The 12,436-nt window shown below is 39.0% G+C and overlaps 1 protein-coding gene across 1 annotated transcript in view; it reads left to right on the forward strand.

Moving 5' to 3' along the window:
• LOC116290837 (nuclear pore membrane glycoprotein 210) overlaps positions 1-12,436 on the forward strand; it is a 31,946-nt gene that overhangs the window by 5,236 nt on the left and 14,274 nt on the right. Inside the window, exons 10-21 of the mRNA XM_031697946.2 lie at positions 130-198; positions 1,331-1,437; positions 1,736-1,894; positions 3,099-3,266; positions 3,646-3,801; positions 4,282-4,390; positions 5,347-5,442; positions 6,198-6,343; positions 6,510-6,621; positions 6,947-7,006; positions 7,161-7,219; positions 7,576-7,649. Coding sequence (XP_031553806.2) covers positions 130-198; positions 1,331-1,437; positions 1,736-1,894; positions 3,099-3,266; positions 3,646-3,801; positions 4,282-4,390; positions 5,347-5,442; positions 6,198-6,343; positions 6,510-6,621; positions 6,947-7,006; positions 7,161-7,219; positions 7,576-7,649 — 1,315 coding nt within the window. The remainder of the gene's footprint in view (positions 1-129; positions 199-1,330; positions 1,438-1,735; positions 1,895-3,098; positions 3,267-3,645; positions 3,802-4,281; positions 4,391-5,346; positions 5,443-6,197; positions 6,344-6,509; positions 6,622-6,946; positions 7,007-7,160; positions 7,220-7,575; positions 7,650-12,436) is intronic.

A 12,436-nucleotide genomic window follows, 5' to 3' on the forward strand; every position in this document is an offset into this window, starting at 1 on the left:
TGAATGGATTTCTATACACAAAAACAGCTTCACTTCACCTTGCTTGAGACATGATACCTTAAAGTGCTTTTGATAATAATATTTGTACCATATACAAAGTGTTATCAGTGCCTTAATATCACTATATAGACATGATACACATTGAAGCAGGTCACCAACCAGAAGCAGCCATTCATGTAGTTGATCCAGTTTATCTTGGTAAGTGATTGAATACATAAACCCAAACCTGGGCTCTTCCCATCTAATCACCTGCCATGTTTTAGCAATTTGAATGTGCAATGGTTCTGCAATACTCCATTTTACAGTTCGATTCAGTGACCACGAATAATAGTTCCTAGCTGAGGCTGTAGTTACCCTGCATGATAAACTGTAGTTTTGCTATGCAAGGAAACTCCAGCCTCGGCTAGGAACTTTTATTTGTGGTCACTAAATCGAAAATGGAGTATTTAGTATGCTTATACCTCATTCACACCAAGGCTTAAACACGTTTTAAAGTGTTTTAACTTAACAGGTTTGGAAAACTATTTACGAACATTGCACAATATTTGGTAAAATAATGCATGTAAGCTATCCTTTGTCTTGCTCTGATAATATTTTAAAGAGTTTCATTATATTGTAGGTTTCTAGTTTCTCAATTTTTTTCCTAATAAAAACGTAGTTTAACTAAACACGTTTAGGTGTGAATGGGGTATTAAACTCATTGGTGAAGATGAGCTTGGGATTAGGTTCTAGAGGCACCAATTGGTCCACTCATGGCAAGGATGACCACCTACTGTTCACCACTTAGCACTAACCTTGCCCACTGTTGTTACCATCTGTTAAGAACCTACTCTGAACATATGCTTACCAGGGAAGGGATGGTGGGGCAAACACACAACAAAGCAAGCACACAAGCATGGGAAAGATCTGCTGCAATGATCTGCTCATTTAAGGAATCCTACTGTGGGATTAGGGACACCCTACATATTGCTGTTAAGAGAGAGAATGCTACCCAACAATGCCTTGATTTTGACTCTTCCTAGATACAATTTTGAGTTTGCCTTAGCTCAGTCTTAGCCTCAATATTGTGTACAAATTTGCTCTTTTTTTTAAATTAAGGTCCACTGTATAGTAAAGAATGTGCCTACTATGAAACAATACGAGTTGATTAAAATGCTACGTGCTTTGTTTGAATGGCAGGATAAGATTATTTTAATGCACAACAAAGACTAAGGCTGAGCAAAGGGGACTCAAAACAAAAGTATTACATTTTGCCCACATTACAGTATAAGACTTTGTTTAACTAGGAATGATTTTGAAAAAAGTTTTATTGACAGTTTTGGTTTTACAGGTTTTAGTATTGTAGGTGATAGTAACTGGGTTCTTGAAGTAGGCAAGGTGTATGCTGTATCTGTTCAATTATATGATAAAGACAACCACAAGATCTACATGTCAGAGGTATCAATTTATCCTTATTCAACAAATGGTTACTCAATAACCATGTAGCACTTTGAAAAAACGCTTCTAAAATTTGGGAGATTGAGACTTGGATAAAAATAATGGATGGTCATCAGACAATGTCCTGCCAAAATTGGAACTTGCCTGACTCAAGACTGAGGCAGGCAGCTGCGTAACCAGTACAGATTCAATACAATATGTATTTTTTGGTGAAAAAAGGCACAAAAACACTGGCAGCACTAAGTAAAGCCTACATTTCTATTCTTTATGAGTGCTTCATTTCTCTTATATTTTCCAGAATATTGAGGTCCAGACATCATTCAACACATCAGATTTTGAAGTGCTATGGTCATCTCAGAATGGCACCTATCATATCGTTAAGACCATCAAGAAAGGCCCCAGTCATATAAGAGCTGTTTTTACTGCTATCAAGATTGGTAGTTACTGTAGCTATCCAGTAAGTAATGTATAAAGACTATATTTCTTAGCATTTGAATGGCAGTGAGCTGAGATTGTGCTCCTTACCTTACCAGGGGGGTACTCCCCTATATTTGCTATACGGGTACGTGTACATGCCGCCAAACAGGGCATGGTTTTCAGCAATTCTACTCTGGAACAGGGTATATAAAACCTTGCTCGCTCTGTGACAAAGTATATGAAACCGTGCTCGCTCTGGGACAGAGTATATGAAATCACCCTCTCTCCTCTCTGGAACAGGGTATCTATTTTCGCAATACCGGAAAAGGTTATGGTTTTCAGTGATCTTGCTCTGGAACAGGGTATGAATTTCAGCAATTTTACTCTGGAACAGGGTCAGGGTTCAGAGGGCTCAGCAGCACATCCCTCCCCCGGTTCAAAATCCAAGAAACTCCATATCTACAGGGGGTGCAATGCAACGGCAGGATTTAAGGAAAAATAATTTGCAATCAATTGTCCATCAGGTTATGGATGCATGCGATAACCATTTCTTAATACGATACAGTAGCAAAATCCCCCCAAAAATCTTTGTTAATGAAGTAAATTCAATCATGTCAGCATGCGTTCAATAGAGTTATGGTGTCTTGCTCATCATACTAATCAAGCAATCAAAGCTCATATATACACTGTACTTTAGCTAAACTATAATTTGGAATGTATGGAAATAGTATTGTTTCTTCCTGCCTTCCACTGGACTCAAGGAAGCAAAATACTTCACTAAATATTGGGATACCTGTGAAATTCTACAGGTATCCAAAGCTGCCATTTTAACATAGTATTTCATCAATATTAATGAAGAAATAGAAAACGCTCGCGCATGCTGTGTGCAGTTATGAAGCACGTGGGGGTTGGCAGAACACAAGAGAAGTGTTAGGAGAAGCATGACGCGTAGCGGAGTGTTTCTCGCCACTTCTTGAGTGTTCTTACTATCCCAAAGTGCTATATAACTGCACACAGCACAGCAAGCAAGTTTTTTTTTCTTTTATAAAATACACATTAGTGCACATGCTTGCTGTGTGCTCTCATAAACCACATGCTCCCAATCAAACAGAATGCGAGATTCATAACAGTTATTTTATAATATCATTTTTATCAGTCACATTGGCTTGAACGGCCAGTTGACAACATTTTTCTAATTGACTTTCAACAGAGAAGTCATAACTTTCTTTTTATTACTTTTATAGGAACCTATCCTAAAGGATGTCATCACCCTCGAATCCCCCATCTCCGGGCAGCAAGATGTAGAGATATTTGAACCAGTAAAAGTCTTACCTGATGAACTAGTTTTCCCTTGGCATCCAAGTATTGGGCAAAGGGTGCAGGCTGTCCATCAATACCACTATCAACTCAAAGTAAGATTTTCTTAAAAACTGTTGGGTAATTTATTATTCTGGGCTACCAGTGCACTAACCATAGGAAGCCCAGAGGATAAAAATTTGCTTACAATACAATGTAATAATCTTTATTTAACGAGGAAAAATGTATTAACCATAATTTATCTATCATATGGCCCTCGCTTGCTTGAGACCACAAAACAATGATTTCAAGTCGAGGTTAGACTTCATGTATTCATACATTTACTGTATTTTATCAAGTCTGCTATTGATCCATAGCAGTATTAACTCATAGACTCTGTTTAGGATACTTGGTAATTTTAATTAATGAATTGGGTTACCTATGTAACCAATAATATTTATTGACTTTGGCTTCTAAAATGTTTTTTTTTTACAGGCAATAGGCGGCAGTGGTTCATATATCTGGACATCCTTTAACTCATCAGTAGCTTCAGTCAATACTAAAGGTGTCGTCATGACAACAACTAATATTGGACACACCCAAATCAAAGCCGCTGACACTAGGAATGTTGAGCACTTTGACACCATGAAGGTGAGTTAGATGTTTTCGCATAATTTGTTTTCTATAGAGGTTTTGCACCATCACATGACAGCAGCCATGTTAGATGGCAGATAAATTGCTTTACCTTGGTACAATGTTAACTCATTTCAGACCATGTGTCATTCTCTTGAGAATAACATTCTTTGTTTGAGTTGTATCCTGACATATTCATGTGTCTTTTCATATGCAATCATTAAACAAAGAAATAGTAATCTAGAGAATGGCACGGAGTTTAGATCTGAAATGGGACTAAACATTATGCTCAAAGTGATTAGCAACAATGGTTATAAAAATTTCAGCATGAAAGGCACATTCTCAACTGATGATAGTAATAGTAAAATGAGGCTGTTGAAAGAAATGGAAGAATCACTATGATTGTACATTTAAAACTCCAGCAGAGCTGACCAATTTACCATTATTTTGATGACAGTCTGTATTTTGATGTCTATTTTGTGTGCATTGTTACTTTAGGTATACGTGTTGACTCCTACCAAAATGAACTTCATTCCTTCGCAAGTTGAAACAGAAGTTGATACAGAGCTACTGCTACCTCTTGTGGTTGCTGCTCCAGTACATAAAGGTTTGTCTAGCCAGTATGTCTTGTGAGTGACTCAAGTAGAGTGCAAATAATATACCCGTGAAATAGATAGCTAGCTAACTAATTACTAACTTTGTGGTATTGGTTGCCTAAACCGTGATGGGTAAACTAGTGCACGTGTGCTACTCAAGGCATGCATTTTTAAATATTTTTAAACACATATACAAAAACTGAAACTATTTTATTGTACATGCTTTTTCTTTGTATAATTTTACATGTTTGCATTTTCGTATCTATTCATTTGCATATTAATAATTTGTCACTCTATTAAACACCTGTGTCCTTGTCGTGCCTCACTGAATTCCTATGTGTTGTCTAATTAAGCGCTAACTATCTCCTATTTCAACTTAACTATTTCACGGGTATATTATTTGCACTCTACAATACAACAGCGTCATAACATCCATGCAGAGCTCAAAATAGCGACCTGCAAATGGTCAAATATCAGGCCTGATTTTCAGGTTTAATGGGCAAAAATAATTTTAACTGCCAAATGAATTATAAAATGGCAGGTGAAATTTGTTTTGCCTACTAATGGAAAAATTTTAAAAAATGGGAAGCTAATTTTTTTCTTATTTCAATGGTTTCATTTCCACCCCTTGACCATGATTGTCATTGTCAACAAAATTATCATAATCATCATTGCCTTGGTCATTTTCATCTTGGAATATTTGTAATTAGAATTTATTTTATTATATATTAATTTATTATTAATACTATTTATTCAGGGCTAACCTCGTTTCACTGTCAATATTTTCAAATACAGTCATAATAAATAAACAATGACCAACTTACACAATACAAACAATGAAATTCAAAATCCTAAGACCTTCACTGAAACACATGAATATTCTACAAAACATCAAACTAAGGCTGAGCAACAGAGAGTTCAAACATGGAGTTATATATACTAAACCTGTTTTTGTTGAATTTTCTAGGTTCCCAAGAGCTTCATGTGTTCTCTGATTGCAAGGCACTTGCTCTAACATTCAGTTTGTCTGATCCCTCAGTCTACCGTATCGTTGAAGGAGATGGTATGTTACACAAACTTTATAGTGGATTATAGTTTGAAATTACATATTGCGCACCTTATTAAATCTCCTGCTATGTACTATAGTTTATTTTACATTTGCATGCATTTATTTAAACCAGCCACAAGAAACAATAGAATAATGCACACTTACTAGTAAACATTTCAAGGGCAAGTCTAGAAAATAATTTTGTCAGAGAAGAAAATGGGCATCTATAGCTTTTTTTAGGGTAGTTAGTGGTTAATTGGTCAGCCCTTAATTTCATATGCAGGAAATTTTTACATAAAATTTGTAATAAGCAGAAAATGGATTTTTTTATGCGCCTGCTAAAGAAAACCCAGACATTTTAGACTGCAACCATGTGTGGTCAGTAAAACACAAAAACAGCACTTCAGATTAATCCTTGTCAACCAACTGACAGTCCTTTGACTTTCATTTGATGGCCATCTGCTGGCTTTTTGTTTGTTGGTCATTCAATGGCCATTTGACAGCACACCAACAGTAAGTTGTTTATCAATCTTACAGCTGTGTAACTGAACTGACAATGAGACCTTGGTTGATTGGGCCTTCTCAAACTCGACTTGGATGCAAGGCTAACATGGAAATACGAAAGAAATCACACTTTTTTTCTCTATGGAATTTGTAACATTTCTTTTGTATTTCCATGTTAAAAAAGCAACCAGCAAATTGGTAGGTTGTTTATCTACTCAGGCCCTTTCCTACCCCTTGAGTTGTTTGATGCTTTGTTTTCATTCCAGATAATTATGAGATTGTACCTGGTAGCTGTATGTCGGTCAGGTTACATGCCCTCAGAGCTGGATTCACCACCCTCACAGTATCTTACCAGTACAAAGAAATACAACTGAAAGCAACTGTGACCATTGGGGCTTATTACACATTACAGGTACATGCAACAGAATCAGTAATGTAAGGATTTTTATCCATAAAGCTCCCTATCAACCCCACAGCTAAAGCAGCAACTCAATCAAAAATCATCTGACAATCAATCAATTATTCCATCAACCAATTCATGTTGAGTCTATTAAACCTTTCTTTTTTTCTCTCTATAGGTTCTTGATCCAAGTGATGTAGCAGTAGTGACAGTTGGATCAATAAAGAACATCATGTTAGGTGGAGGACCTTTACCCTGGATCTTGGACACTTCTGGATACTATGAAAAGGGTATGTATTACCTACTAGCTAGGGCATGCCCAGGGGTGAGTTCTGGGACCCATTTTTGAGATCCAAAATAGCCCATTTCTGAGATTTACTTAAAACTGTTTGACTTAGAAGTAATGATAAAAAAAGTAAATTATACACCGTGAAAAAATGAAAAAATGAAAAAGCTAGTCCTTCATCCTTTCTCTTTTACTCCGACGAAGGACTAGCATCCAAAACGTCAGTACGTTTTTCATTAGAAACACAGACGCAGCTCACACTAGTTTTTAGCTAGTTATCTCTGCTGTTTAACTTAGCATGTTTCTCATCTCTAACTTTCTCTTTTCAGTTGACGCAGAGCAGAAACTCTTGGTTGAGATCCACAATGGTCACACAACTGATTATTTTGGTAAGACATTTGATTGAAATCTAGATTTTCCTATTTAAACCTAGTGGGTATCACAGGAAAGGGAAAGGGATATTTAGGAGTTCATTGAACACACAATATTAAAGATATTGGTGGTTAATTACTCTCAGTAACCACTGCCCTCTCTCCTTTTCAGTTGAATCATCAGGAAGCTTCCACTACTTTAATGTTTTATGTCATGAACTTGGAGAACAGGTTAGTGACAAGTTGTACAAAATACAAATAGAGACCATACACATGAGGACAACAACACCAGGACGGCAACACTAGGATGATTCAAAATGGTTTTCATGCACATGCCATCATGCATCCTTGCTTGCCATTGCTGTTCTCTCTAGAGTAAAAAAGCATCAACTGACGTTCTAGCAAGGATGACAATGTCAAGACCAATGGCACGTGCATGAAAACCATTTTGAAAATGTGCTTGCATCATCATTTTGATGTAGCTATTGTTGATGCTTGTCAATGCATAAGTTCTCTAATACCTCTCCAGAGAGGGTCTAACCACTCAGAAAAATTATTTAAATTATCTTCTCTGGTTTGTCTTTCAGATTCTTACTGTTAATATTGGAAACCATCCAACAGCAAAGAACGTGTACCCTGCTAACTCTTCTGCAAAGATCAGGTACTTTGCAAAAATGAAATTAAAATAATGTTATTATTAAAAATTATTGCAGCAGTAACAAATTTTGGAACTATTGAGTGAATGCTGTGGCTAATTTTGTCAGGAATTTTACAGCCTGATTCATGTTTCTGTGACCTAACCAACTCCAGACATGTAACAATATATGTTTTCTGTCAATCAAATTTAAAATGGGCCGAGTTCAATTCTAGTGCATCTGATCAAGAGCAATATATGTTCCCATGACTCAACAGTCATTTCCCCATGGCTTTGAAAATGACATTGTAAATATAAACTTTAAATCCTTACTATATGTGTGATAGTCTTCGGTTGGTTATGTCTCGATTTATTTGTTTTATCTTGACTCTATACTACATGTATTGATCAGTACGCGAACTGATATATATCTGGCGTACATGTGTATATATATACAATTACAATCATGTGATTAACTATAACGTAACTAGTTAAACAAAGATGCATTGTCACACAATATCATATAATGTTACATCCTCCTCTCAACGAACTACAAGTCAAACTTTGTTGTTGGTTTGACAACCCGTCCATATCTAGTTGTGTAGTTTGAGGGCGTGTGTTCATGCCACTAGTACTTTGTGGTACTTGGTCATCTGCTGGTGGCTTTGGTGGTGTATCTTGCTTTTGTACTGCTGTATCCAGTCGCAAGTCAGACCTTGTTCTGCGATATACAGTTTCATTATCATGCCTTTTCACAAGGTACGACCTTGGTTCTCTAGCTTGTTGCTGTACTACTGCTGGCTCCCATGTCTTCCATCTGTGATCATACATGCGCACTGGTTGCCCACCATATAAGGGTTGTTGTACTCTTCCAGTGGTACGGTTATAGTATTTACTCTGCTGTTCTTGTCGGTCAAGTAGACTCTCTCTGATCTGGTCCCTATCATTTCCAGTCTGGAATGCTCTTTGTGCAGCTGGTAAAGTGGTCTTGAACTTTCGACTGTTAAGAAGTTCTGCTGGTGACTTGAGGTTATTGTTGACTGGTGTTGTCCTGTACGAAAGGATCCCCAAGTATGGGTCCTCACCTCGCTCGTCACACTTCTTCAGGATGTTTTTTATGGTTTGCACCATTCTCTCAGCAAAACCGTTTGACTGTGGGTACAAAGGTGAGCTTGTCACATGATCTATACCATATGTTGCTGTAAACGAACTGAATTCTCTGCAGTTGTACTGCGGTCCGTTGTCAGTTATAAGGCGTGATGGAATACCATGCTCTGCGAATATACTCTTCAGGTGGCTGATGACGGCTGCTGAGGTAGTACCTGTGAGGTAACGTATGACTGGGAACTTGCTGTATTGGTCAGCCACTAGTAGGTAGTGCTTACCTTTGTACTCAAACATGTCAGAACTGAGTGTTTCCCATGGTCGGCTGGGTGTATCAGCTTGCAAGATTGGTTCTCTTTGGTTCTTTTTTTGATATCTCTGACATGGTTCACATTGTTCAACTATTTGCGTTATATCTTTCGTTATTCCAGGCCAGAATACACATGATTGTGCTCTGAGAAGACACTTTTCGATGCCTAGGTGGCCTTGGTGGAGGGCGCGTAAGATGTCAGCACGTAGCTTGGGTGGGACGATGATTCGGTCTTGCTTAAGGAGGATACCATCTTCGATAGTAAGCTCTTCTCGAAAATTCCAATAGTCTAGTAGAGCTGCTGGACAATTACCTCTCTGATCAGGCCATCCTCTAAACACGGTTTCTCTGAGAAGCGACATGGTAGAATCCCTTGCTGTCTCTTCTCTGATCTGTTTAAGTTTTGTAGGCGAGGCAGGTAGGGTCTTTGTGATGCAGTGGACATCTATTCTTGGTAGTTCTCCAATGGTTGGCCCTGTTTGTGGAGTGATTCTCGAGAGGGCGTCTGCAATGGGGACATTAGCTCCTTTAACGTATGTAACTGTGACGTCATACTTCAATGCGCGGAGCACCAATCGTTGTAGCCTCGGGGGGCAGCTAGCGAGTTTCTTTTTGAAGATTGACTCAAGAGGTTTGTGGTCAGTTTCTATCTTGCAGTGCTTCCCATATATAAAATAATGAAATCTTTCTAGCCCCATACCACGCCTAGCGTCTCTCTCTCAATGTTACTGTAGTTTGATTCTGTATCTGTGAGTGCTTTCGATGCGTAGCATACTGGTTGGCCATTTTGTAGGAGGACTGCGCCTAGTCCCTTCTGCGATGCATCTGTTTGAATAGTTGTCTCAGCATTCTTGTCGAAGTACCGGAGTATTGGAGCTGATGCGATTTCTTTCTTGACATCCTGGAAGGCTTTATCCTGTTCTGTATCCCAAACAAAAGCTGTTTCAGCTTTGGTCAGTTCTCTTAGTGGTGCTGTGATTGTCGCTAGACGGCTGGAGTACCTTGTCAAGTAATTAACAAGGCCCAAGAAACTCTGTAAATCCTTGACGCTTTGCGGTGGTTGCATGTTCAATATGGCTGATATTTTCTTTGTATCTGGCTTAATCCCTTCAGGTGTCCATGTGTGTCCAAAAAACTCACTTCTTTGCATTTGACTTGCACTTTGTCTTTATTGAACTTTATGCCCTTCTCTCTTGCGCGGCACATTAATTTGGCTAAGTTGTCGTCATGTTCTTTCTCTGTTTTGCCATACACGAAGTTGTCGTCGGCGATGCCTGTAACACCTTGCAGGCCTTCTAGGGATGAGTCGAGTTCCTTTTGGAAAATGTCTTGCGATACGTTTAGTCCAAATGGCATTCCCGTGAATCGATACCGGCCGAATGGGGTGTTAAACGTGGTGAGCAGCGAGCTCTCTTTGTCAAGAGGCACATGCCAGTAGCCCTTCGTGGCATCAACAATACTAAAGAATTTAGCATTATGTAGTTGGCTTACTACATCGTCTATCGTCCTAGAGTGGTAGTGCTCTCGCTTTACCCATTTGTTGAGGTCCCTGGGGTCCAGGCACACTCTTAGCTTTGTTATCTCACCCTTGTCGTTGACTGTCTCGTTCAGGACTACACTGTTGACCCAGTCTGTAGGCTTATTTACTGCTTCTATAACTCCAAGTTCCTCCATGTTGTCAAGTTCGGCTTTGAAACGTTCGCGTAAATGTATAGGTACTGCTCTAGGAGGGTGAACGACCGGCTCTGCTCTTGGGTCCAAGGTGATGTGGTATGGCTTCATTTCAAAGGTACCAATACCTTCAAAACGGTCTTTGTATTCATGTATGAGTCTCTCTTTGGTTAGAGGACGGTTGTCTTGCAACTTTCCTTTTTGCTTGTTGAATGTTTCAATGCTGCAGTTGATTGTAACGAGTCCAAGTTGTTCGCACGTGTTGCATCCAAGCATGGCAGGCCCTTGTACATCTGTTACAGTAAAGGGTACCTTCGTAGTATTCCCATTGTAGTGTACGTACAGTTCACATGTACCGATACAACGGATTTCCTGTCCACCATACGCGGTCAGAATATGTGGTGGCCCGAGTACTTTATCTTTCGGTAAAGCGATTATCTTGTCGAAGTCTGTTTTAGACATAACATTGGTCTCTGCACCCGTATCAAGTTTACATGATAACCTTGTCATTTTCTTGTGGAATGGCCTTGTTGTGACGTTAACGGTTGTAATCACTTTGTTGCGACTTGAACTCTGTAACCCGTCGACTTCAAGCGATCCCATAAAGAATCTTTTAAAATCTTCTTCACAGTGTTCAGGACTTGGTTCCTCGTTTATTTCGTGTACTTGTCTGCGCTTGTTACACATCTTACTGAAATGTCCTCGTCTGTGGCAGTAATGACATTCGACACCGCTGGCGGGGCATTTCCGGTTTGCTGTGTGCTGTTCATTCCCGCAACGGTGACACGTGGACTTGTTCGTCGATTTAGTTTCTTTATTCATACTTGCGTTGATTTTGCGTTTGTTGCTGTGGACCCTTTAGAGCATTTACTTCATGGCTTGCGTTGCTCATCGCGACAAGTTGTTCACGTGTTGCTTCTTCGGTTCGTGCGATTTCCCTCGCTCTCTGGAACATCAATGAATTTCCCTCTGCAATGCATTTCTTTCTAACAGTCTCATAGCCAGTGCCAAAAACTAGAGTGTCTCTCAGCATTTCATCTCGTAGTTCGACGGGAAATCCACAACTTTGTACGATGAGTTGTGCTTCTGTCAGAAAGACGTCTAGCGGTCTGCCGTTTTGTCTCACATTACGTAAATTAAATCTGTTCAAGATATGGTTTGCTTAACATGATCCTCAAATCTCTTCCAATATCCATTTATGTCCTTGTGCTCTTCCTCGTCCAATGTCCAAGTGTTGTATAGATCTAGTCCATAGTCTCCTGACCATAACAGTAGGTAGTTAATCCTTTGCTCTTTAGTTTTGCCCTTCAATGGCCCATCAAACATGAGTTCGCATTTCTGTTTAAAACGCTTGAAACGGTTATATAAATCTGGTCCAGACGACCAATCCATCTTTGGGGCTTCGAAGCCTGAAAGATCTCCCATTCTCGTACTGGATTTGCTGAACAATGCGATGTATATACTAATGAATACGATGATGCGTGGCGGCGACTTGAAAATTGACCTCGGTGTTATTGTTGTGTAATCCCCGGGTGTAATCTCTCGAAGACTTGGCTTTACAAATAGGTTCTTCGAAGTAAGTTAACTGATCCCGGTTCTGACATCCATGTGATAGTCTTCGGTTGGTTATGTCTCGATTTATTTGTTTTATCTTGACTCTATACTACATGTATTGATCAGTACGCGAACTGATATATATCTGGCGTACATGTGTATATATATACGATTA

Source organism: Actinia tenebrosa, unplaced genomic scaffold (assembly GCF_029948245.1).
Source record: "Actinia tenebrosa isolate PJP-AT-01 unplaced genomic scaffold, QUT_ActTen_1.0 PGA_scaffold7__59_contigs__length_16204524, whole genome shotgun sequence".
Taxonomy (NCBI): Eukaryota; Metazoa; Cnidaria; class Anthozoa; order Actiniaria; family Actiniidae; genus Actinia; species Actinia tenebrosa.